The sequence below is a fragment of the Choloepus didactylus genome, chromosome 25 (assembly GCF_015220235.1).
Source record: "Choloepus didactylus isolate mChoDid1 chromosome 25, mChoDid1.pri, whole genome shotgun sequence".
In the NCBI taxonomy this organism is placed as follows: domain Eukaryota; kingdom Metazoa; phylum Chordata; class Mammalia; order Pilosa; family Megalonychidae; genus Choloepus; species Choloepus didactylus.
This window is the reverse complement of record NC_051331.1, coordinates 8215414-8241072: the sequence shown is the minus strand read 5'-3', so window position 1 is coordinate 8241072 and position 25659 is coordinate 8215414. Positions and strand designations below refer to the sequence as shown.

Here is a 25659-nt window from a genome sequence, read left to right as displayed (position 1 = left end):
GAAGGGGGGAGATGGACCTTCCTTTCCTAAAATGGGAGGTGGTGGATGGGAAGGAAAACCTCTTGGGAAGTATGTTCTCCAGCAGCTGAGTTTTAGAGGAGAAGACAGAGATGCTGAGGGCTTGGGAATTCATTTAAAAGTCTGTGTGAAAGGACATTATTGGAACATAGGAGAAAATTGGTGTATGGATTGTAAACTTTGTATCAACGTTAAATTTCTTGAAGTTGATAACTGCACTTGATAATTCCATAAGTGAATCTCCTTGGTCCAAGGAACATGACATGTACAATCTACACTCAAAGGTTTAGGAAATAGAGGACTAGACAGAGAGAGAGAGAGAGAGAGAGAGAGAGAGAGAGAGAGAGAGAGAGAGAGACAGAGAGGAAGAGAGAGAGATGGATAGTTGAATGGCTGGATGGATAAAATGATATGACAAATGTAGCAAAATGTTAAAAGTTGGTGGATCTGGGTAGGGGGTAGGTTGGAGTTCTCTGTATAGGTTTTGTTATTTTCCCATCATCCTGTAAGCTTGAAATTATTTCCAAATAAGTAGTTAAAAAAACACACAAAACTCTCTATGTGTCTGAGTGCCCCTTGGAAAGTCTTCAACTTCGGGGGCCTGAAGACCCCTCCAGGGGGTGTCTGTGTTGACAACATCCCGTGTTCCATCTGTGGCCCGTCTGCCCATGGGGGTGCAAACCAGCTTATCACCCTACCCAGGTCTGCTGTCAGCCATGCCCCAGACCTACCTGGGGGCAGCTGGGGTTTAGCCAAGCCTCCTGGGAATGAAGCCGGGGCTGTGGGAGGGGTTCTCTCCGCGGTCACCCTGAGCTCCGGGCTCGGTGGTTTGGTGGGGGCTGGCTGGGTGGGTGCGGGGGTGCAGCCCGGCACGGCTGTCGGACCCTTCCCCACGGCCACGGGCGGCGGGATGTCCGCTTCGTCGATGGTGCTGCCCCTCTGGACGGAGGCCAGCAGGTTTTCAAGGGTCTGGGGGGAGACGTGAGCATGGGTTTCGGAGAAGCCGGAGCTGGGGTGCACTCAGGGGGTCCCCGGCACCCACCCCCCCGCCTGCTCACCTTGAGGCCCCGGTCGTAGCGCCGCATCTTCGCGCTGTCCCCCGCTTGCTTAGCACTTTCCGTCGCGGTCTGGTAGAGGGCCAGCCTTTCCTGCAGGGTGGCTTCCACCCCTGGGTGGGGAGCCGAGGGCTTCGGCTGCAGAAGGGAAGGGGTCCAGGCTGGGATGGGGACCCCACTCTGGGAGGTCCATCCCTGCGCCAGGAGCTGTGCCCTTGTGGCGAGTCCGATGCCCGGGCAGGGTTTTGGTTCCTGTGCCACCTCCCCTACCCCAACAGTGGAGAAATCACCACCCCATTTCCTGGCAGAGGGAACTGAGGCTCGGAAGCATCCGAAGTCCCACGACCAGGGTAGGGGGACAAGGGTGGGCCTCGAACCTCAGGCTGTCCGTGGGATTCTGGTTCAGGGGAGCAGGGTCATCGGGCAGGTACCTGGGCTGAAGAGGGCTGGGGTTCCAGAGCCTTCTGATCTTCTCCAAGGACCTCGTTGAGCTCCGCCTGGAGGGACACAGGGCCGGTGGAGAGGACGTGCTGGGGTGGGGGCCACAGGAAGAAGGAGCCCCCACCCACCGCAATCAGCCCCGGACCCCTCACCAGCAGCTCGTCGTCAGCCTCCACGTCATCCTCGTCCATCCCTTCCTCCTCCTCGTCCAGGTCACGCATGCACAGGCCAGCCATTTTCTCGATGGTTTCCATGGGTAGCGGCCCTGGTGGCAGGGGGAGGCCAAGGCGGGACCCAGGATCCTTCCGGAACCCCGCAGCATGGGGCAGTGGGCAGTGGGGACAGCACGGCCCCCTGTCAACCTCCCTGGCCTCATTTCTTACTCATAAAACCTCAGTTTGGGGGCCACGTGACTTGACTGCAAAACCTGCTCGGCAGGGTTCTGGCTGTGTGAGCTTGGGCAAGTGGCTTCACCTCTCTGGGCCTCAGTCTCCCCCTCCTTTAGATGGGATAGCAACCATCCTTCCCTCCTAGGTATGCTTTGGGGACTAAAAGCAAATAAAGCTCTTAGGACAGAGCATGGCAATATTGTCAGCATGTTGTCAGCATTAGAGAAGAAGTTTAAAGGCTCTGTTTATCTTTGGGGCTCCAGCCGCAATCGATCGTGGCAGTGTCCTCTGAACCCCGACACCGGCCTCTGCACCTGCCATGACCCTTCCTGGCCCTCCCCATTGTGGGTGTCTCCCTGGGAATCTGGCCATGACTCAGAGGTCTCGCTCATTCCCCGTTCTCCCCAACTCCAGCCCCGATCACCAATGGTGGGTGGAGGTTCAGACTGACGACCATGTTAACTTTCTACGTGCCAGGCCCCATATGAAATACTTTCCCAACACTTGTGAGCTACGTGTGGTCATATCCCCATTTTACAGAGCGCAAAACCGAGGCTCTCACAGATGATGGGACTCATCAGGTCACACAGCCAGTAAGTAGCAGAGCTGGGATTTGAACCCTCAGTCTGGGTCCTGAGTTGCTACGTTAACCTCGGCCATGGGCTCCAGGAGGGCAGAGGCCTTCTTTGATTTCCTTACCCCATCTCCCCGGCACCCGTCTCCAACTCAAGCACATGGCAGGCGCTTAGAAAATGTTTGGGGCGTGTGTGTTTGTGTGCGTGCACGCATGCCAGCACTCACCTTTGCCCTTGAGCTTCTCCAGGGCCGGGGGCTGGCCCCCCACCAAGGCCAAGAACTCGGCCTCCAGTTCCTTATCATTAACTCCATCTTCTGGAATCATCAGGCCATCCGGGGAGAAGTCGACCAGCAGGCCCAGCTGTGGGAACAGCGAGGGCCCCGTCAGACCTTGGGAAGGACCCCAGCTAGCCAGAGGAAGCCAGGACGAGCTCCCGGTCCTGGCAGAAAGAAGGGAACCAGGGGCCCCTCCGGGAAAGCCGGTGCCCGTGACATGCTGCTAGCCAAGATCGCTGGACCAGCAGGCCCCACACGCTGCCCAGAGCAGAGCCGCTCGGCACGCCAGGGGCCTTTTCCTTCCAGAATCTCCAGCAGAGGGGGCCGTGCTGGGGGGTCTGAGAGATCAACAGCAATTAGAAGCCTTCGGGATAGTGTGGAGGTTAAACACAGGGACTGCGCTGGGAACAAATCCGTCTTCCTGTCCTGATCAATAACAAGTCGTGACGTGATAATATCAGAGAGAGCTAGATGAACCTGTCCTTTCTCTGTCAGTCAAAAATGGCTGATAATCAGCAATGACATAAGGCGCCACTGAATAATGATGATGGCGATAACTTTATTGAGCGCTATGTTCTAGTGCTTTCCGGAAGTTATCCTAAGGAATCTTCATTTGACTAAGGATGCTTAGGACCTCCCTTTTACAGATGGGGAAACTGAGGCACTGAGCTGTGAAGTCAAGGGTCCAGTTTGCAGGTGCCGGGAGGGAAATTTTAGGCCTTGGCACTGAGCGGTGCCCTGGGTTCCCTCCATCCAAGCCGAGAAAGGCCAAACGCCCCCTTGCAGAGGGTGGAGGAGCTGGAGGATAGGACCCGGGTTCAGCCACAGCCCTGGGAGCTCCAGGAAGCAGCCTGCCCTTTGCATTTCTGCCCAAGCTGTTAATTCCTATGACCTTGGGCAGGTGTCTTCACTGTGGGCCTCAGCGTCTTCGTCTCCACGTTGTCACCTGATCAGAGATCACAACTGATGAGAGGGTTTGATCAGCGCTTAGGCCGGCGGGGATTCCAGGCCTGCCCGCTCAGGGCTGGAGCTACTGAGGCAACAGGTGGCCCCGAGCCGGGAACAGGGCGGCAGGAGCTGGGGCGCCGGGCCCCAAAAGGCCGCGCTTTGCCGGACGAGGGGTTGTCGGGCCTCCCCTAGGGGGACAGCAGGTGCCGGGTCTCACCTGGGGGGCGGGGATCGGGCGCCCCTGGTGGGTGGGGCCCTCCCCCAGCGGGTGACTGGGGTAGGGAAGGTTCCCCCGGGCGGGACCGAGGGGCGCTAACTCACCTGGCGGGCGGCGGCGGCGCCTCGGCCCGGGGGGGCCGGGGGTCCCTTCCTCTTGTGCATCTTCCAGGTTGGGTCCCCAGACCACCGGCCCCGGCTCCCGGCCTTGCCCTGCCGCCTCCCCCGGGGCCTGTCCCCGCGCACGCGCCCTTCTCGGAGCCCCGCGTCCCTCGCTCAGCGCCCCGCGACCGCCGCCCTCGCCTCCCGGGGTGGCCGCCCCACTTCCGCCTCGGCCCTCGGGCGCCGCCGCCTCACCAGAGCGCGGCTACTAGACTAACCGGGCCCGCCTCGCCGAACTACAACTCCCGGCGGGCAGCGCGCGGAGCGCATGCGCAGGGTGGGGGAAGTGGGAGGAGCGGCGGGCCGCGCGGGAAAAGAGGCGGGGCGACAGGCAGCCGGGTCCGCGTCGCGCCTGCGCACTGCCGCCCCGGCGCTGCGCGGGAAAGAGGCGGAGCGCGCGCGGGTGTCAGGGGCGGTGGCGGCCGCGTGGTTCCCGGCTTTCCTCGGCCGCCCGCCGGCTCCGGCCTCACGTGGGTGGCCCGGCTTGGCGAATCCTCACGTTTCGGGGTCCGGGGGAGGGTGAGTGTGGGCTTGGAGGCCGAAAGCCGGGGGATCCACAGCGCCCGGGCTTCAGCCCTCCCGTGCCGTCGGCGCTCGACCTCCGCCTCCTTCACTCCCCACGAGGGCCAATGTTGCCTTTTATTTTCTAAAAATAATTTAATGCACATAACTTGACTGATCTGACCCCAGAACAGATCCAGGGAGCGCTGGTTGCCGGCAAGGACAGAGCGACCTCCACAGTGTGTCTGGCCCAGGTGGGTGGCGGCTCACCTGTCTCAGGGCTGGAAGAAATCGGCCTGTGGGCCAGGCCTGCCTCGGCAAGGGCCCAAGCGTTCCCTGAAGACATCCAAGGGCCCCCTCAGAAGTCCCACGTGTCCATGCAAAGGGACCCCCGGTGGCCCCCGGGATGGCCCCGGATGCCCCAGCTGGGAGGGTGGGCTCCGGGACTAGAGCAGGGTTTCCCACAGAGGAGCCCCCATGTCCCCCACATGCATCCCAGACCCGTCCTGGTCATTGGGCACAAGCTGGGCAATCCCGCTCTGCAGGGTGGTGGAGGTCTGAGCTTTCACCTGGCTAAGGTGGCAAAGCTGGCGCCACAGACGCAGACTGTGACTCCCCCCATGTCGTTCTGGGGCCCAGTGGACCCCTCGGGGGTGGTCTCTGCCGGCTGCCTGGGCCACTGGGCTCAGATGGGGTCTGCTCGTAATAATGGGGGGCTTTTGCTTGTTGTTTTCAGATTTTTCAAGGGAGGGCTGAAATGAGCAAGAGGAAGAAGCTTCGGAGCTCAGGTATTTGTCCAGGTTGACACTGCTTTATTGCTGCTTCTGCCTAGAGTGGGGACATGGGCTTATATATTGCAGAAATGCGAATGTGAGGATGTGACCACACCAGGTTCCTGGAAAAAAAAAAAAAAAAGATTTAGCCCATGCTAATAGGAAAAATGTAAATTATGAAGAAGCACATGAAGTGAAATATGAAAGCTTTTCGGAGTCTCAGGCTACCTCTGGTGGGGTCCCACCACATAGGGGAGGCACCCAGGCTTTGGGATGGGGGTACAGCCTGCTTGGAAGCCCAGTGCCAGAGATGACAACCCCCCCCCCCCCCGAAAGAGAGCTTGATAGGCTTCTCCCAGCAAATCTGGTGTGTGGCCAGTTGCTTCATTTGGGAACCATACACAGCAGGTCATAATCCTGGCTCTCTTACTTGTTTTGTGATGGCACTGGCTCTCTTACTTGTTTTGTGATGGCAAATGAGTTCCTCTTGCCTTGGTTTCCCTTTCTGTAAACTGAGGATAGTAAGAGCACCTACCTCTTCCCTAGAGCAGAAGAAAGTCCTATCTCCAAGGACTTAGACTTTACTAGTTGCTTCTGCAGCATTTTTTTTAATTAAATTCAGTTTTATTGAGATATATTCACATACCATACAGTCATCCATGGTGTACAATCACCTGTTCACAGTACCATCATATAGTCATGCATTCATCACCCCAATCTATTTTTGAACATTTTCCTTACATCAGAAAGAAGCAGAATAAGAATAAGATATAAAAGTAAAAAAGAACACCCAAATCATCCCCCATCCCACCCTATTTTTCATTTAGTTTTTGTCCCCATTTTTCTACTCATCCATCCATACACTGGATAAAGGGAGTGTGATCCACAAGGCTTTCACAATCACACTGTCACCCCTTATAATCTACATTGTTATGCAATTGTCTTCAAGAGTCAAGGCTACTGGGTTGTAGTTTGATAGTTTCAGGTATTGACTTCTAGCTATTCCAGTGCATTAAAACCTGGAAAATGTTACATATATAGTGCATAAGAATGTCCACCAGAGTGAACTCTCGACTCCATTTGGAATCTCTCAGCCACTGAAACTTTATTTTGTTTCATTTCACATCCCCCTTTTGGTCAGGAAGATGTTCTCAATCCCATGATGCCCGGTCCAGATTCATCCCCTGGAGTCATATCCTGCGTTACCTGCAGCATTCTTGCTGCTGCCAGGCTGATTGGCCCCACATCTAACCTCATCCCCACTCCAGTTCCAGTGCAGAGACAGATTGCTTAAAAAAAAAAAAAAAACAAAACTGCATATCCCATCGCCCATGGCTGTAGCAATTGGTGGCAGCAGTGATTCTCCATCGGGGAAGTTCTGCCCCCCAGAGGACAAGCAGCAACGTCTGGAGACATTTTTGGTTGTTGCAACTGGGCAGGGGCCCCCACCCGAAAGAATGATCTGGTTGCAGATGTCAAGAGCGTCAGGGCTCAGAAACCCTGCTATAGAGCTGTCATATTGATTAAATGGGTACGGGTTTGTAAAGCACTGACAACATATCACAGGTGATACCTAAATATGTGCTATTGGTGTGTTTGTCCTGCTCGACTGTTTTCTTACTGTGGCAAAATAGATATAACATAAAATTTGCCATTTTAGAAATCATTTTTGATTGTACAGTTCGGTGGCGTTAACTACATTCACAGTGTTGTGCAACCATCACTACCGTGTATGTCCCAAAGTTTTTCATCACCCCAAACAGAAACTCCTCACTCATTAAGCAATAACATGCTGTTTCCTTACCCACCCCACCCCCAGGCCCTGGTGACTTCTAATATCCTTTCCGTTGCTACGAATTTGCATTTTCTAGATATTTCATACAAGTGGAGTCATACATTCTTTGTCCTTTTGTATCTGGCTTATTTCACTCAACATGATGCCTTCCAGGGTCATCCGTGTTGTAGCATGTGTCATAGCTTCATTCTTTTTTATGGCTGAATAATAGTCCGTGGTACGAATATACCACATTTTGTGGATTTGTCAGTGGCCACTTGGGTTGCTTCCATCTCTTGGCTACTGTGAATAATGCCGATAGGAGGATAAGTGTGCAAATATCTGTCTGGGTTCCTGCTTTCAATCCTTTAAGTCCTTTGGGGTATACACCTGACAGTGGGATTCCAAGGTTATCTGTTTAACTTTTTCAGGAACTGCCAAACTGTTTTGCACCACGGTTACACCATTTTACAGTCCCACCTACCATGTTTGAGGGTTCTAATTCAGACTTTTAAAAAACTTTTTATTTTAAAATAATTTTGGACTTACAGAAAAATTGCAAAAAGAGGTCAGAGAGTTTTGTCTACTTTTCCCCCAACTTCCCCTAATGACAATGTCTGGCACAGTACACACACACACACATAAAGGTGATGAAAAAGTTTGGGTAGTGGATGTTGGTGAAGGTGGTACAATATTGTGAATGTAATTAGTACCACTGACTAGTACTCTTGAAAGTGGTTAAAACGGGAAATTTTGAGTTGTATATAGCTTACTAAATAAGAAGTCTTTTAAAAAAGAAAAATAAAATAACCTCAGTACATTACTTCTTCCAGGATTTTTCTTTGTATCTGCAGAAGTTTAGAGTGTTTGTAAATGGAAAATAGAATCATCATGCAAACTGATCAGCAGCTTCAGGTTTTCGCATGACACAGCCTATTGTGACTGTCTTTCCTTGTCGCTACATATATAGAATTTCTTCTTTAGGAAAAAACAACAATAAACAATGTGACATAGGTTCCATTTCCCTGTCCTTTTGTAAGGCAACTTGAATGTCTTAAAAATTGAGAAATGCTCCTGTACCTAGTGGCTAATGAATTTAGGAGGGGAGCTCGTTTTTCTCGAGTTGTGGTGCAGAAAAGAAATTACCAACATATTGAAAACGGTTTATGCAAACAAATGAGCAACAGGCTGCTCAGAGGCTCAGGGATTTCTCTGACCCTGGAGGGGGAGGCTGAAGGCAGCAGGCCCACCCAGGCAGGTCATTTGGGGCCTCTCTTGGCAGTGGGCTCCCCAGCTCAGTGGACGCCTGGGCTGGCCCGCGACAGCTGTTTCTGTGTGTCCTGGAAGGGATAGGGAAAAGATGAAGAAAATTCTGGCAGAAGGTGAAAGAGGCCCTCTCCGTCCCGCTGTCCTTGGACTTTAGTGTTGAACCCAAGGTTCTGCCTTGAAAATGCACTTTGTCTTAAACTAGTCCTGTGGGGACGGATCACAGGAAGGAAATGGGAGCTCTTCACATTTGTTGATATTTTTCCTTTTAATCTGGTACAAATGTCCACTGGCTCAGCAAAGAGAGCTAGTGTTCATAAAGTTTAAGAAGCCAAATAGACGAAGCTGCTATAGTTTGTCCTTTCTGGCAAACCACAAGGTGGGAATGTGTTTGTGTAAGAAACATTTGCAGGAACTTTTCTTGGGGTTCAGCACTCGGGGAGGTGCGTGGTGGAGAGAATCAGAGGGAGAGTGAGATAAAGGACCCAGCAGGCTTAGACCCAGTTCCTGCCCTCGAGAGCCCCTCATGGTCTACTTGGGGTGTGTTCTGGTTTGCTAATGCTGCCAGAATGCAAAACACCAGAAATGGATTGGCTTTTATAAAAGGGGGCTTAGTTGTTTACACGGTTACAGTTTTAAGGCCATAAAGTGTCCAAGGTAAGGTGTCAATAATCAGGTACCTTCACTGGAGGATGGCCAATGGCATCCAGAAAACCTCTGTTAGCTGGGAAGGCACGTGGCTGGCGTCTACTTGCTCCCAGGTTGTGTTTCAAAATGGCCTTCTCCAACACGTCTCTAAGCTGCAGCTTCTCAGGGCAAGCTCTGGGTTAGTACCGCCAAAGCATCAGCAAAACTGTTTTCAACTGCTGTCTTCAAAATGTCTCTGTAAGTTGCAGCAGCAATCTCCTTCTGTCTGAGCTCTTATATAGGGCTCCAGTAAACTAATCAAGGCCCACGCTGAGTAGGCGGGGCCACACCTCCATGGAATTTATCTAATCAGAGTTGTCACCCACAGTTGGGGGGGTCACATCTCCATGGAAACAACCTAATCCAAAGCTTCCAACCAAATCAACACTAGTAAGTCTGCCACCACAAGATTGCATCAAAGAACATGGCTTTTTCTGGGGGACATAATATATACAAACTGGTACGGGGTGGTAGGGGAGAAAATACTCCTCTCAGAACTCATTGGATACACGGCAATGAGATAAAATTCCACTTGGGAACATGTAAACCATAACTGATAGAATTAGAAAAAATGAGAGGAAAGTTACCATGCCCTGGCAAAGCACAAATAACTAAGTTAAAACTGAGGCGAAACTAGCAGCTAGTGTCGGAGGCACTCGTTCAAACGGATTTGCTTCAAGAGGTGGATGGAATTGCGTCTCCCAAAAAGACGTATTCTGGTCCCAACCCCTGATCCCGTGGATGTCACCCTATTTGGAAATGGGATCTTTGAAAATATTCTTAGTGCAGATGAAGCTAAACTGCATTAGGGTGGATCCAAACCCAGTATGACTGGTGTCCTCATAAGAACGGGAAATTTGGACACAGTAGGAAAAAGAAAGATGGCCAGGTGAGGGAGATAGGAATGAAGTTATGCCGCAGGCCAAAGAACTCCGTGGATTTCCGTCAAGCATCCCCAGAACCCTACAGATTCTAGAGGGAGCAGGGCCCTGCCCACACTTTGATTTTGGACATCTGGCCTCCAAAACCATAAGACAATAGCCTTCTGTGGTTTAAAGCTGCCCAGTCCGTGGTATGTCATTAGGGCAGCCACGAGAAAGCAGGGAGCCACAGAGGACCCTCGGGTCTTAAATTTAAATGGAATTTCTCCCTGCTGGGTTTCAGACTTGCTTGGGACCCCTGACCCCTGTTTTTCTTTCCAGTTTCTTCCTTCTGGGATGGGAATGTCTGTCCTATGCCCGTCCCACCCTTGTATCTCGGAAGCACTGGACACAGAGGAATTGTGCCCCGGATTGGACCATACCCATAATTGATTTAGCTGAAATTTTGGTCTTAAGAGCCTTTAATGAAATGGCTTAAGTCTTTTGGGATATCAACCTGGGGTGGATGTATTTTGCATGTGGGAAGAACGTGTCTTTTTTGGGGATCCGAAGCGTGGACTGCTATGGACTGAATCCTGTGCCCACGAATCATGAGAGACATGTTCAAGCCCCAACCCCTGGTCCTGTGGACGTGAACCCATTAGTTTATAGGATCTTTAGAGGCATTATTGGTTAAGATGAGACCCAGTTAGATCAGGGCGGGCCTGAATCCAGTATGACCGGTGTCCATAGACACAGTAGAACTTGGGACTCAGTGCGTAGGAGACAGATGGTGAGAGAGGCAGAAACGGAGTTGTGGATGCTGGCAGGCCACCACCAGGACGCCCCAGACTTCAGAGAAAGCATGATCCTGTCACCACCTTGGTTTTGGACTTCGGGCCTTCAGGACTGTGAAACAAATGCCTGTCGTTGCAGCCGAGCAGTCTGCAATGTTAGTTACAGCAGCTCTGGCAAACTGAGACACCGCATGGGGTCGTAAGTCTCACTTCCTGAGCAACAGTTCGGTCCGTCTCGTGTCTTAGATGTCGGGGTGGGGTGGGGGTCTCCTGCTCTTGGGACAGTTCTGTCCACCTCATGGCTGTGGACCAGCTGCGTTTGGAGGTTTGGGGATCAGTCACAGCAGCTCACGCTCCCGGCACCCACCACCCCTGCTTCTTTCTTTATCTCTAACCAGGAGGAGAAGGACTCCATCCTCCGAAACCCCCAAAGAATTCCAGGCAAGAAAACACCAGCGGGGTCCCCCAGAGTTCTGAGCTAGAGCGTTTGCGGCCTGAAGAGACAGAAGGCAAGTCGGGACCCACTCCCTCTGCACAGCCAAGTGGGGAGGACCCCGCACAGGTGGCCTCCAGGTAGGTGGCTCCGAACGTTCCGGCAAGCCTTCCCGCTGACTCGATTCGGTGACTGGCCTACGGGGAGGGGACCAGGATGGCCCCTGTGAAGCCATCTGCTGGTCAAATCCTATATTCTGCATTCTTTCTCCTTCTTAATCAAGAAGAGACCAAAGGAGTCATTGGTCTGTAAAATAAGACAGAAGAAAAGATAACAGTAATCAGCGTGCACCAGGCAGTGGGCGAATAAGTACCTTAACTCCGTGGCTCATTGTATCTGCACGGCCCTGTGAAATCACTGTTTTTATTCCCAGTTTACAGATGAGAACCTGAGGCTTAGACAGAGTAAATGATTTGACCGAGGCCGCGGAGCGGATGGGTGGCTGGGCTGGGGTTCGGGCCGCCCCGGCCTGTGTCCAGCAACCGTGCACTCAGCCATCGGCTTCCCTGGTCCCCTCGTTTTTGCAGCCAATACGTCAGGGGCAGAGGAGGGAGGCACATAAGAAAAAGAAAGAGGTCAGGAGTGGTTTAGTCTAACTGTGGGATTGTTCCGGTTTGCTAATGCTGCCGGAATGCAAAACACCAGAAATGGATTGACTTTTATAAAAGGGGGTTTATTTGGTTACACAGTTACAGTCTTAAGGCCATAAAGTGTCCAAGGTAAAGCATAGACAATTGGGCACCTTCACCGAAGGTTGGCCAATGGCGTCCGGAAAACCTCTGTTAGCTGGGAAGGCACGTGGTTGGTGTCTGCTTGCTCCCAGGTTGCGTTTCAAAATGCCGTTCTCCAAAATGTCTGCATCAACTTCCAATGGCTGTCTTCAAAATGTCTGTCCCAGCTCCAGCTCACTGTGAGCTCCTTCTGTCTGAGCTTTTTAGAGCTCCAGTGAAATAATCAAGGCCCACACTGAATGGGCAGGGCTGTACCTCCATGGAAATTATCCAGTCAGAGTTATCACCTACAGTTGGGTGGGTCATATCTCCATGGACACAATCTAATCCAAAGGTTCCAACTTAATCAACACTAATACATCTGCCCCCACAAGATTGCATTAAAGAATATGGCTTTTTCTGGGGGACATAATAGATACAAACCGGCACAGGGATTAAACCACACATGCCCCATCGCCAAGTAGAAAGCATGAGCCAGGTTGTGAGAAGAAAGTTTCCTTCTAGTCAATGTCTTGAGATGTTGAGGCCTGAACTACCAAATTCTCTGGGAAGAAACAAGGGGGGGAGAGTATATGCATCTGAATGACAGAACTGTTCATGTGTATGTGTGTCTCTCTGCCTGATTTCACATCCTTGCAGTCTTAGGTCTAAAGGGCAGATCAGATCACAAGGCCAGGAACACTCAGTTCAGTGGCCCCTGGGTCATGGCAACCCCAGAGCCTACAGGTTCCCAGCCTGTGTAAGCAGAGACTCTCAACTCTGCATTTCTTTTGGGTTTTATTCTCTGTCGTGACACTGCTGCGGTGACAGCTTCTGGGACCTCAGGTTCCTCCTCCTCCGTTTTGTCTTTCTTCCCCCAGCTCCCCTGATGAAGATACCGCAGTTCCCCCCGGGCTCCTTGGGCAATCCGAAAAGGACTCCGTCCCGTTTCCTCTCTCCCAGGTAAGCCCTTTTTGTGGCCTAGTACTGTGTAAAAGCCACCACTTCCCTCAAGCTCAAGAGCATGTCTATTCACTGTCTACATAGCTCCAGATCTGGAGAGAACGTGCTGTGGGGATGGAAGGCAGGTAGCGTGTTGGGCGCCGTGGAGAAAGGAGCTGGTATATGTTTTCTCCTAAGCCTGCCTTGCCCCAGTCTTGCTATTGCCACCTTGTTCTTGTTTGACATCATTTGCAGAATTCAATCGGGAAGTTCGTCCCCCAGTTTGCAAAGCCCAGGAAGATCATGACGAGAAAAACAGAGACGAGGGGAGAGGACAGTGGGAATCGGGCCTTTCACCCGGTAAGGCCCTCAAACTGGCCTGGCTGAGCCCCGTGGACAGAGACTCCCGGCTCCGCCGCAGCAGCCTCTCTAGCTCCCATGTTAGCTGAGCGCGGCCTTGGCTTTCTTCAGCCATGAGGAGGCACGAGCTTTCACCTCCCGCCCCCCATTTTCGGTGCAGTGCACTACAGATGTCCCCTGAGCGTATATCAGGTGTGAGCTTGCTGGCTGGGGGGAGGCACTGGACAGCTGTGCCCCCACCTCAGAGCCACACCTGCTCCCAGGCCACATGGAAATAGTAAAACTGAAGAAGGCAGCCCCTTTCCATCCCTGAACCTCCCTTGCTTTTTGGGGCTCTTGTGCAAGTTGGAGGTGGAGAGGGCCTTACAGTGTGCTCTCTCTCATCCTTGCCTTTCGAGTTCAGGGCGGAGCTGGCAACATGCACCCCTAAAAAAGCGGTGTTGAGTGTTCACCGCAGCCGTGTTTGTTCTTTGGGAGGTGGATGCCTTAACAAACTGGTTCACACTCTGCGTGGACCTCAGCTCAGGCAGTGTGAAGGAGCCAGCTGCCCAGAGCACCCCCAGGGCGAGGTGCTGAGTGGAAAAAGCCAACCCCAAAAGGTCACATCTTACGTGATCCCAGTCACGGAACATTACTGAAGTGGTGAACTTAGAGAGCAGGAGAACAGGGGTCAGGGAGGGTGGGGGCGGTGATAAAGCTGCAGCACAGAGGCACCTGGTGGCGCTGGAACCGTCAGCCTCTCGACTGGGGGGGGATCGCACACCCGCCCAGGCGACGGGATTGTACAGAACACAACGCACGGGCACGGAAGTCAGACTGGGGCCACCTGGGGAAGCCCGGGGGCTTGTATGTGTGCCAGTGTCCTGGAATTGCAGGTGCCACCAGGGGGAAACCGGGCAGACGGTGTTGCTTCCTACCACTGCACGTGAAGCCATGATCATCACAAAATACAGAGCTGGATTTTAAAAGCGGGGAGGGAATTGCAGCATTAGTCACAGTAGCCAAAAGGTGGAAACACAGGTCCCTCACGGGTGAGTGGATAAACAAACGGTGTACCCTCCGTATCGCAAAGTGTTGTTCAGCCATAAAAAGGAATGACGCTCTGGTCAAGGCAACAACATGGATGGACCTTGTAGGCATCATATTGAGTGAAAGAAGCTGGACGCAAAAGGGGAAATGCCTCCTGATTCCACTGACAGGAAATATCTAGGATAGGCAAATCCATAGAGACGGAAAGGCAATTAGAGGCTGCCACGGGTGTGGGTGGGGAAGAGAGAGCTGATTGCTTAATGGGCACAGAGAGTCTGTGGTGATGACAGAGTTTGGGCAATGAACGGTGGTGACGAGAGCACAACCTTGTGAATGCAATTAATGCCACTGAACTGTGCACTTAATGGTTCCAACAAATCGTATGCGTGGCAGTGGTTAAAATGGGAAATTTGGGGTTGTATACATCTCACAACCATACAGATGGGCAGCCGGGGGAGTGTGAGTTCCACTGTCAGTTGGAGATATGTGGAAAGATATTTGGGCGGCTCAGCAGGCTGGCTGGCAAGCAGCTCCCCTGCTGAACACACCGGACCCACGGTGGTCTGACACTTGAAGAACGGACCCCGTCCCGGAAAGCCTGGTCCTGATGGGGGCAGGAGGTCTTCCTGGAGGAGGCGTCTCCTCACCCCACACCAGGCACTGGCTACTGTCAGAAAGAAGGCCGAGGGCCGCTGCTGGCTGTGGGGGCCGGGTGGGTGCTGACTGCTGTCCCTAGACCTTGAGCGTATTATCCGCGGCTCCTTCATCCCAGAGCTCCTCTGGGGCCCTTTGGTGCAGGAGTTAGGGGCGTGGATTTTGAATCAGAGTGGGTGTCCCCAGCTCTGCTGCTCACCAGCCATGACTTGATTTTGTGAATGAGAGAGGATTGTAGACATAAGGATTCAACTAGCTGCCCTGTGTGAAATGCCACAAACTGAAGAAAAAGAATTCTTGCAGTAACATAAAATTTGCCATTTTAACCATCTCTAAGTGTACAGTTTGGGGGCATTTATCACATTCACAATGTTGTGCTACCTTCTCCATCATCCAGTGCCAAAACTTTTTCATGGCTCCAAACAGAAAGTTTGTCTACATTAAGGAATACCTCCCCTTTTCCCCTCTCCCCCAGCCCTGGAAATAACCAGTCTACTTTCCGTCTCTGTAGATTTATCTGTTCTGGATCTTTCATGGAAGTTGAGTCATAAAATATGTGGCCTTTTGTGTCTGGCTTCTTTCACTTTAGCTGCATACTTTCAATTTTTTTTCAACTCTTTAAAAAAAATTTTTATTGTGGTAAGATATATACAACCCAAAATTTCCCATTTACCCACTTTCATCTGTGCAATTCAGTGGCATTCATTGCTTTTACAATGCTGTGCCCCCGTCATCATCATCCATTACCAAAACATCACCCCAAACACTTTGTACCCATTAAACATTATCTCCCAATTCCCCAACCCACCTCCTGCCTCTGATACCCTGTGATCCACTTTCTGTCTCTAACCAATTTATTTTTTTACTGTAAAAAATTTTTATTGTGATGACACATACAACACATAATTTCCCATTTTAACCGCTATCTTCCATACAATTCAGTGATACTAATTATGCTCTCAATATTGTGCCACCATCACCCCCATCCATTCCCGAGACTTTTCCATCACCCCAGACAGACTGTGTACCCATTCAGCAGTAACTCCCTGTTCCGCTTAGCTAATGCTGCCGTTTTGCAAAACACCATAAATGGATTGGCTTTTATAAAAATGGGTTTATTTGGTTACACAATTACAGTCTTAAGGCCGTAAAGTGTCCAAGGTAAGGCATCGACAATAGGGTACCTTCACTGAAAAAAGGCCATTGGTGTCCGGAAAACCTCTGTTAGCTCGGCAGTCACGTGGCTGGCGTCTGTTTGCTCCCAGGTTGTGTTTCAAAATGGTATTCTCCAAAATGTTGCCCTTGTGGCATTTTGTCCTCTCGTAGCTGCAACTTCTCTTCAAAATGTCACTCTCAGTTGCTCTGAGCTCCTTCTGTCCATGAACTCTTTTTATATGGCTCCAGTGATTTAATAAAGACTCACCCTGAATAGATGGGGTAACACCTCCATGGAAATTATCCAATCAAAGATCTCACCCAGTTGATTGAGTCACAGCTCCATGGAAACACTCAATCAAAGACTCCAACCTAATCAACACCAATATGTCTGACCCTACAGAATTGCATCAAAAATAATGGCGTTTTAGGGGACATAATACATCCAAACTGGCACACTCCCCATTCCCCTTCCCCTGACCCCTGGTAAATTGTCCTCTGCTTTCTGTCCCTATGAATTTGCTAATTCTAGATATTTCACATAAACAGAATCATAAATATCTGTCCCTTTGTGTCATGCTTATTTCACACAACCTGATGTCTTCAAGCTTCATCCACATTGTCACGTTATCAGCAGTTTACATTTTTGATAGTGTTGCAGGCCTGTGTCCCCCCCATACACCACCACACACCACACACACGTGCATCTGTTCAGATGTTCATCCAGAAAAACATACTGCTCATCTTCTGGGACCCACACTGCTCCGGATTTGGGGATGCGGTTTGGTGAACGTCCTTATCCCAGTTCCGTGCTCGTAGAGATAACAGCGCAGCGACTGCAGGGGGACGGGACAGGACAAGCACCAGAACATGTTGAGGTCACAGGATGGAAAGTGCTGGGGAGAACGTGACAGCGAGGGAGAGGGCAAGACGGGCGCTGCAGAGAGGGGTTGTCGAGCCTCACAGTAGCCAGGAGGAACGTTCTCCTCAATACAGAGGCCTGAGGCAGGGGCTTCTGGACCCCCGGAGGCCAGGGGGCAGCCGGGGGCAGGGTAGGTCTACTGTGAGTGAGACAGGAGTCGAGGAAGTATTCGGGGCATAGAAGCGGTGCAGCCAGCTGTCGTAGCTTCCTGGGGCTGCCGTGATTAAGTATCATAGATCAGGGGGCTTCAAACTACAGAACTTTACTGTCTCATTGTCCCTACTCTGAAATCAAGGTGTAGGCAAGGCTCTGCTCCCCCCGAAGGCTCCAGGGAGGCTCATTTGCCACCCCCCACTGCTGGCAGCTGCCGACTGTCCTTGGCTTGTAGCCGTATCTCCCCAGGCCCAGCCTCTGTTGTCACACGGCCTCCTCTCCATGTCCGTCTGCCTGTGTGTCTTTTCTCCTCCTCATGAGGACACCGGTCATATTACATTAAGAACCCACTGCAGTCCCGAATCACCGCGTGTTAACCTAACTACTCTCACCTGCAGTGTCCCCATTTTCCAAATAAGGTCACAGTCACGGGACATTGGCATATGTTTTAGGAGGGCACAGTTCAGCCCCTCTGGAGGTGGAGTTGGGAGGGGTCTGGGCTGTGGGGCCACTAAGGATGGAGCCACCTCTCCCCCCATGAGGGGCGAATCCAGCCTGCGTCCCCTCCCCCTGCTCTAGTTGCTGCTCTCTCCCTTCTCCACTAGGGAACACTTTGATTTAAAAAATAAAAGCAACTTTCAATCTTGAAATCATTATAAGTCTTGATCTTGAAATGATTGAAGATCACAGGAAGTTGCTAATACAGCTCAGCGCGGTCCCGGGTGTCCTCAGCCAACCTCCTCTAGCAGTAACGTCTTACACAGCCGTAGGACACCATCCAAACCAGGAAGCTGATCTGGATGCCACCCCAGACCCCTTGGTCTGCACATCCCTGGCTTTCCCGGTGCTCAGGGTTGCTGGTGGAGGGAGGGGCCCCTGGGCAGGGCTCGGCTTGGCAGCCTTACCATGTACTGCTTCAGTGCAGGGTGACAGGAGATGAGTGGGCTTCAGCACCTGAGACTGCGCCAGGGCAGAAACTTCTAGCAGCATCCTAAGGGTGCTTGGTTATTGAAGGCACCAAGGCTGAGTCTTCTTCTCTCCACAGGAAATACCACCAGAGCCCAGGGCCCTGCAGACAGGAAGCCAGGTGCTGGACGAGTCCCTGGGGCTTGAAATCCCAGAGGCCGGGGAGCCTGGATATGGTGCCTGCCTGGAGCAGAGTGGCCAGACCCCCACAGGAGAGCCTGAGCCCAGCCAGGGGGGTGCTCTGCCCGTGGCATCTGCTGACGTCCCTCAGGAACAGGGGCCGGGGCCCTCTGGCTTGTTAGGGGACGGCCAGAACCATCTGTCAGAGCGTCTGATCCATCCTGCGACTGCTGGAGACTCGGGAAGCAGCCAGCCTGAGATGGAAAGGGGCTTGGCTTCAGGGGACGGTGGCCAGGAAGGGCACCTGCAGAGCAGCAGGGCCTGTGGGGGCCCCCAGGAGGAAGGAGAAGACATCCCCGGGACCCTGGCCTCAGCCCCTGCCCAGGGACTGTATCCTGCCGCCCGGGATGCCCCTGAGCACGTGCAGACACCCAGCTGGGCTGGTGGAGAAGTGGAATGGAGTTACCACAGCAGCCAGAGACGCTCCTCCCCGGGCCCTGTTGTCACTGCTGTGAGTGCCGAGGCTGCTGAGCCAGGACAGGGGGCTCCGGAGGTGGCTGGGCCAGGCGGGCAGGCCGAGACCAGGCTGTCTGCTTCTCCTGGTGGGAAGGCCCCTGATGGGGACCATGGGGGCGCCCTGCTCAGCCGTCCTCCGCTCACCTGGGAGACCCCAGGAGGCCAGGGGGACCCAGAGCAGAAAGACGAGCCCCCCAGGCATGCCCCAGCAGGCCCCCTGGCCTCCCTGGCTGCAGTTCACGGGAACCGAGAGCCCGTGGTGGATGCTGTGGACTCCAGCCCTCAAGCCTCAGAAACGGGTCTCGTTGTCCATCAGAAACCAGTACCGGGCCCCAGTCGAGAGGGCCTGGGGGACAGGGACACGCGGCCCTCCCCAGCGGAGGCTGCAGGTGCAAAGGCAGCCAAGATCGGTAGCAGGGGCCACGAACAAAACCTTGCCCTCGAGAGTCCCGGCCTGCCCTCCCGGGCCTCTCGTCCTCCAGAGCATAGAGGCGCAGGGGACGGCCCTTCCTGGGAGCCTGGGGCCCTCCAGGGCAGCCCAGACCCCCACTCAGGCCTGGCAGTTTGGCCCGATCCCACCCCTGCAGACCAGGCCTCCTGGGAGGGCTGCTCCGCCGTGGAACTCAACTTCCTGCCGGACAGCCAGATCCGGGACGCCTTGGACACCCCCGACCTCCAGGTCCCACCTGAGCAGGTAAGAGGCTCTCCGCGGTCCAGCCGGGCCGTCCAGGGCCGGTGCCCTTCCACCCCGCGGTCCAGCCAGGCCGTCCAGGGCAGGTGCCCTTCCACCCCGCAGCGCAAGGAGGACGGCTGTGCGGTGCCCCACGTGTACAGCAAACACGTCGAGAGCTCTCACTCGCGTTTCGGTGGGTGCTGAGTAAGTGGCTTTCCGGAAATGGCACACCTGCCTTTCTGCGCTGGGCCCGTCCCACGTGGGAGCTGAGGAGCCCTGGGACCCGTTTGTTTGCAGCCCAGGTGGAATCGGTGATGGCCCTGCTCACTCGACCTGGAGCCTGGCAGGCTTGCACCCACCCCTGACTGCAGGCCCAGCAGGGCTCTCGAAGGTGCTGCATGGAGAAGGGCGGCCTGCAGACTTCACTCCCCAACCAGCAAGGAAGAGCTGGAGGGAAACGTGGCAGGGCTGGTTCATGGAGGGGGTGGGTCTGCAAGGTGTTGCCTTCCTCAGGGATTGCCAGCGTCATCTTGACCATCCACAGTGTTTGCTCCAAGCAGCAATTTCTCTTTTACGGAGGTAAAACTCTCATCACAAAACGAACCACTTTTAAGTGAACAATTCAGGAGCTGTTAATACACTTACAGTGTCATGCCACCATCCCCTCTACGTAGCTCCAGAATACTTTCATCACCCGAAAAAGAGACCTCACACCTGTTAGTCCCTCCCAGTTTCCTCTCCCTCCAGCCCCTGGCAACCACCAATCTGCTTTGTGTCTCCATGGATTTGCCGAGTCTGGACATTTCGTGAATGGAATCGTATAGTATGTGGCCTTTGCCTCTGGCTTCTTTCCCTCAGCCACGCTTTTGCATGTATGGGAACTTCAGTCCTTTTTATGGCCGAATAATGCTCCCCTGTATGGAGGGGCAGTTTCTTTATCCGTTCATCTCCTGACGGACATTTGGGTTCCTTCCATGTTTGGGCTGCCTTCGGGGTGCTGCCGTGGACTCGTGTACAGGTTTGCAGTGATTTTCAGACCTGGCCTTACCCTGCGGTCCCGGCTGCCCCATGGGAGGGCACAGCCCTGGGTCTCCTCGTGCCCACACGTCTTTCAGCCTGCGGTTGCCAAATGAGACGCTGTGATTGAAAGCAAGTCACAGGTGCAGTTCAGCTGTGCAGTTTGGATGCGGTTGCCCCGTGCTGGGAGAGGTAGGACTTCGGTTGCCAGCTATACCTGAAACTTTATGGTTAGATTCTCGTCCCTTAAAGAACGCCGACTCCTGTCCTAAAGAGGAGCCATTTAAGTTGCTCCTAGTCCCTGGCCATTTGAGCAGAGGCCAAGAGGAAAGTTGGGGAAGAGATCTGCGGCATCGAGGAAGATGGTGTCGAATTTGTCCAGGCAGCAACCCGCCAGCAAACAAACCTCTGTGTAGGCTGCCAGTGTTGCCACGCCTTGGAAGAGTCCAGAAATGTAGACTGCAGGGACAGCGGGCAGATGAGACAGCGGGCAGCCCGTGCCTTCCCTGTCTGGAGGAGGAGCAGTGGCGCTGAAAAAGCCACCACCAACGCTTGGGCGTGTTTTGTTTTGACACTGGGTGTTCTGAACAAGTCAGGGCGGCCCAGCGGCCCAGCAGGTTCCTGTGGGAAGGCCCAGCCACCGCCTGATGGCCCCTGGCAGGAGGTCAGGAGCCAGCACCTCCCATGTAGGCCCCCTGCCCTGGCCGGCATGCTCTCCTTACCCTCGCTCCACAGGGCATCAGATGGGGGGGCCACCTGGCGAGTCGGCCGTGGGCCATGGGACCTGTTTCAGGCCAGGGTCTTCTCACAGGGAAAGTTCTGCATTTCTTCTTGGAGCTGCTCCCTTAGAACGTGGGGCTCTCCTGGAGGCTGGCCTCCTGGATGAGGGGCATTTAAAAGCCTGAGTACTCGGTTCCTCAAAAAGTTAAATAGAATCACCATTCCACTCCTGGGGATCTACCCTACAGAGCTGAAAGCAGGGGTGCAGACAGATATCGGTACCCCAGTGTTAGTCATAGCATTGTTCACAATAGCCAGAAGGTGGGGGCAGCCCCGGTGTCCATCAGCGGATGAGTAGATGAACAAGGAATGTTCTCTCCGTGCAGTGGAGTATTATTCAGCCATAAAAAAGAATGACGTTCTGATACATGCAACTACACGGAAGAACCTTGAAGACATTGCGGTGAATGCAAGAAGCCAGACACAAGAGGACAAATATCAAATGATCCTAGTTACGTGAAATAGCTAGAATAAGTAAATCCATAGAGACAGAAAGTAGAGTACAGGGTACGGGAGAGAAGGAGAGGAGAACGTTGAGTTAATGCTTAATGGGTGCAGAGTTTCTGTTTGGGGTGACGGAAAGTTCTGGCAATGATTGGTGGTGATGATAGCTCAACATCATGGATGCGATTAATCCCACTGAACAGTGTGCTTGGGAGGGGTTAAGATGGGAAAGTTTTATGTTTTATACTTATATATATATATTTCCCACAATTTAACAATCAGAAAGGCTCCCTGGGCTCTTCTCTGAGCCTTGCCCCGGTGGGCATCGAAAGCTGTGGCTCCACCTGTTCAAGTTCAGGGCCTGCCTTTGTCGGGTGCAGATATTTACAGATGCCCGGTGGTAGCGTTTGTGTCTGTTGGATGTGAGAATACCCCTCATGGCAGAGAATGGCGCTCAGTGAGCTGGCGGCTACAAAATATTGAATTGCATCTCAAAGCACGCAGTCACCTGCATCGAAGGGTCGGCCGGGTGCATGGGAACACGGTATCGGGCCCTGGCAGGGTTGGGGCTCTGCTGGCACGGGGCCGGGTCCTTCCCAGTGGCAGGGGCCGTCCTCAGCACTGTAGGGACGTTCAGCAGCACCCCGGCCTCTGCCCAGTGGGTGCTGGAAGCACACGCCCCACCCTAGCCGTGACAACTGACAATGTCTCCCGAGGTCCCCAGATGGACAGAAGGGACCCCTCGGCCCTGGGCCTGCTGCTCTGCCTCGGCCCCTCCTAGCGGGCTGCCCGCACCCCGGGAGAAAGCCTGACCTTCCCCACGGAAGTTAAACCCCGGCTGACGTTTAGAAACCTAGGCTTCCCGGGGTTATCTGGGTTTTCTTCTCTATTAATTATGACTTTTCCCTTACAGCATATCTGGGGAATCTTTTCCAACACGGAACGTGTTGTTCATCTGGCCCAGGGCCACGATGCCGTCCCCTCGACTCTGGCAGCCCAGCACGCTGCAGCCGCGGCCACTTGCAGGCTTCCCTGTGCCCCTCCGGAGACCCCGAGACCTGTGGCACAGCACGGCAGGCCCCTGCCTCGTCCTCAGTGGTCAGGGTCCAAGCTCGGGCCTGTGGCCCCGGAACTGTCCGGCGTGCTCGCATCCACCACCTGTCAGGAGGTGCAGAGCCACCCCGAGGGGCTGAGGGTGCAGCGTGGGGAGGCTCCCAGGGTGGATGCAGGGTGGGAGAGCAGCTCAGCCCTTCACCCTCGGTCAAGGCCTGGGGGTCGGGAAGCCCCCACATGACTGTGGCCGGGTCTTCTTGCTCCCTCTCTTTCCAGCGATGCCCTGTGGCGAGCAGACCCAGCCCCCGCTGGCCTGGCCCCAGCCCACCGGCCCACAGAGACCCCCAGGCCCAGCCGAGGTAGGTGGGTGGGAGCAGCTCTTGGGACCCCATCCAGTAGCCCCACCAGGGTGGCCTCAAGGGGGTCACCCATTGAGCAGGTCCTGATTCTCGCTCACCTGGTCTCGCTTTCCCACATCACACTCGAGAGCTGAGCCCCATCGTCCGAACCACGCATGCATGTCCCCAGCCCCCCACAAGCCAAGGGCTGGCACCTTTGCCCCAAGCAGCCCCCCACTCCATGGACCCCGGGGATGGAGCCCCCCGTTTTGTGTGAGTGCGTTTTGGGACACGTGTATGTTTTTCTGGGGACAAGGTCCACGGAGGAGCAGGGGACCCTGGCAGGGCTAAGAACCAAGGGTCCCGGAGATCTGGGGACTGGGCCCGGCCCCACCCTCACCCCCTGCCTCCCTCCTGTCCGCCCCGTCCCTGCTGCAGCCACTGGGTGCAGAGTGTCCGGTCCTCCGGAGTGCTCGCCTCCTTCGCCTGCTCCTCCCAGCTGGGGGACAGGCCGCTCCTGTAACCTTGCACAGGAACCTGCCCCCGCGGAGGTAGCAGCTCGTGGATTATTTATGACCAACTTTCTGCCCAGCAAGCGTGGGGGTGGGGTCCAGGCAAGGCCGGCTGAGTCCTCACTGGCCCTTACGCAGGCTCGTGGCTGGCACCTGCTGCGTTTGTTCCCTGCACCCCCAGACCAGGGGCAGCTTATGAAGTTGGCGTGATCCCACCATTGTTGGAGCAGAGAGAAGTTGCCAGACCTGGGTCTCTGGTGGCCTCGCTGGCCCCTGGGGTGACCGAGGCAGGGGGAGCAGAACCGGAATTCCCACACGACAGCCAGGAGGGCCTGCCGCGCGTGGGGGTGGGGGGTGGCTTTAGGAAGAGCCCCGACCTGTGGCCCAGAGGGCAACGTGCAGCTCCCCACGGAGGCCCTACCCGGCTTGCCCTCTGCCCACACGATCGGCTGGGGGAGCAGACTCAGCTGGTGGGGGTCCCCAGGACAGCTGCTCCTTCCGCGGATACTACCACCACCCTGCACCCACCATGCCAGGAACTGCTCCCAGCACAGGGACAGACAAAGCCTCACAGTAGTCAGAGGGCGAGAGAGAGACAGGCCAATAAACAGTCTGATGGCAGGCAGGGAATGGGTTCACGTTTTAAAGGTGATCAGGGCAGGCTTCCCAGAGGAGGTGACGTTTGGAAAGTGCATTCCAGAGCACTGACAAGCTCAAGGAGTGCCCAGAATTCAGTGTGCTGGGGGAGGGGTGGGGAGATGGGGTCCCAGGTGCCAGGAGGGGCTTGGGTGGACTGGACCTAACGGAGGACAGATTTAACATTTTCAGGGGAGACCCCATCTCGAGGCCCAGGGCAAGCTCCTGGGAAGTTTGTTCTGGTCTTCCTTCCCTTCCTGCCAGGCACCCCCGGGGCACTGAAGCCTGCGAGGCCGCCAGGATGGAAGACGCCACCGGGATCGTGTGCGGCCTGGTCATGGAGCTCTCCAGTCTCAAGTAGGGGCTCCTCTGGGACTTGGGGGCTGGGGTGGGAGACTTGCAGAGCGAGGGGCGCAGAGAGGGTGGGGGTAGGGCCGAGGCAGGGTGTTGGGGGGCAGGATGGGGTGCTTTGCAGTCACAAAGTTCCCAAGAGGGTCAGAGCCAGCAGCTCCCCCTCTCTAACCCACCGTCCAAGCCTGCGTGTGAGTGGACACGTGCCTTGTAATGTGCATGTGGGTAGGTGTGGACGTGAGTGGGTGTGCCCGTGTAAGCATGTGCAAATGAGCGTGAGTGCATGGGCGTGCGTGCATTTCATTGAGTGGATATGGGAGTGAGCATTGGCGGGTTTGTACTCCTGAGTGTGAGCATGCGTGCCTGTGGGTGGGTGTGCCTGTGTGAGCGTGTGCATGTGCAAGTGGGTAAGTGTTCATGGACTCAGGCATCTGTGCATACGCTTCTGCGAGTGGGTGTGCGAGGGAGCGTGTGTGAAGCCTCCCGTGGGCCAAGCCCCAGGCAGCTCACACCCTGCTCCCCGCAGCCGCCTCATCATGGGGGCCCACCGGGACCTGGAGGCCTGCAAGCGCCTCGGCTACCGGAAGGCAAAGCCGGCGGGGAAAGGCCCCGCGCCCCACGCCTCGAAGGGGGCTGCAGGGCTCCCCTGGGGAGAGCAACCCTGGAGGGACCTGTAGGGCCATGAGAAGACCCCTGGCCACAGGAGGTGCCCCCCGTTCCTGCTCTCTCAGTGGTCGCGGGCTCAGCAGTGGGGGCTGCTGCAGCTGCTTTCCAGCATGTCCCCTGCCCCCACCCCCACCCCCCACAGCTGTTCCAAGTGGTCCCAGAAGCCCCAGGGGGCCACGGGCTGAGGAGGGAGCAGCACCACCTCCGGGCCCAGGAGGCCCCCACTCCCCGCTGCCCTGATGTTTACCTTGGTTTGCAAATTTCAGTCCATAACTGAGGTTATGGAAGGTTCTGGATTTCTTTTTTTCCCCGAGGAGAAAAGGGTTCCCTTTGTTGGTCATAATTTGTACCTGCTCCTGATTTCCATTTTCTCCTCTCTGATTTCCATTTTCTCCTCCCTGGGAAGACCACGAATAAATGATTCTCTTGT

The 25659-nt window shown here is 54.5% G+C and overlaps 2 protein-coding genes and 1 long non-coding RNA gene across 9 annotated transcripts in view; 1 reads left to right on the top strand and 2 right to left on the bottom strand.

The window, feature by feature from the left end:
* The window catches only part of CC2D1A (coiled-coil and C2 domain containing 1A), a 13934-nt gene extending 9622 nt beyond the window's left edge, over window positions 1–4312 (bottom strand). For 2 of the 5 annotated variants that reach the window (XM_037818159.1, XM_037818160.1), the window contains exons 1-6: window positions 4025–4310; window positions 2705–2840; window positions 1667–1779; window positions 1505–1570; window positions 1077–1211; window positions 750–987 (exon numbers count right to left, since the gene is read on the bottom strand). In XM_037818159.1, coding sequence (XP_037674087.1) covers window positions 750–987; window positions 1077–1211; window positions 1505–1570; window positions 1667–1779; window positions 2705–2840; window positions 4025–4084 — 748 coding nt within the window. In that variant the 5' untranslated portion in view covers window positions 4085–4310. Of the gene's footprint in view, window positions 1–749; window positions 988–1076; window positions 1212–1504; window positions 1571–1666; window positions 1780–2704; window positions 2841–3647; window positions 3702–4024 lie in introns of all 5 variants that reach the window. The other 3 variants (XM_037818163.1, XM_037818162.1, XM_037818161.1) reach the window with 3 other exon arrangements.
* BRME1 (break repair meiotic recombinase recruitment factor 1) lies at window positions 3583–25659 on the top strand. 3 transcript variants are annotated; one of them, XM_037818166.1, is made up of 11 exons: window positions 3583–3906; window positions 4772–4836; window positions 5319–5370; window positions 11138–11312; window positions 12824–12905; window positions 13140–13244; window positions 18203–19453; window positions 22587–22841; window positions 23003–23085; window positions 24405–24569; window positions 25090–25659. In XM_037818166.1, the coding sequence occupies exons 3-11, from the start codon at window positions 5340–5342 to the stop codon at window positions 25238–25240; spliced, it is 2298 nt and encodes a 765-aa protein (XP_037674094.1). In that variant the 5' UTR covers window positions 3583–3906; window positions 4772–4836; window positions 5319–5339; the 3' UTR covers window positions 25241–25659. The 3 variants fall into 3 exon arrangements, with proteins under 3 accessions (XP_037674094.1, XP_037674093.1, XP_037674095.1); XM_037818165.1 differs by lacking the exon at window positions 3583–3906 and adding an exon at window positions 4015–4551 and having other exon boundaries at window positions 24477–24569; XM_037818167.1 differs by lacking the exon at window positions 3583–3906 and adding an exon at window positions 4541–4600.
* LOC119520377 lies at window positions 5374–25635 on the bottom strand. Its single transcript, XR_005214165.1, has 2 exons — window positions 25580–25635; window positions 5374–5477 (listed from the first exon to the last, which is right to left on the bottom strand). It is a non-coding gene; the product is annotated as an uncharacterized LOC119520377 (long non-coding RNA).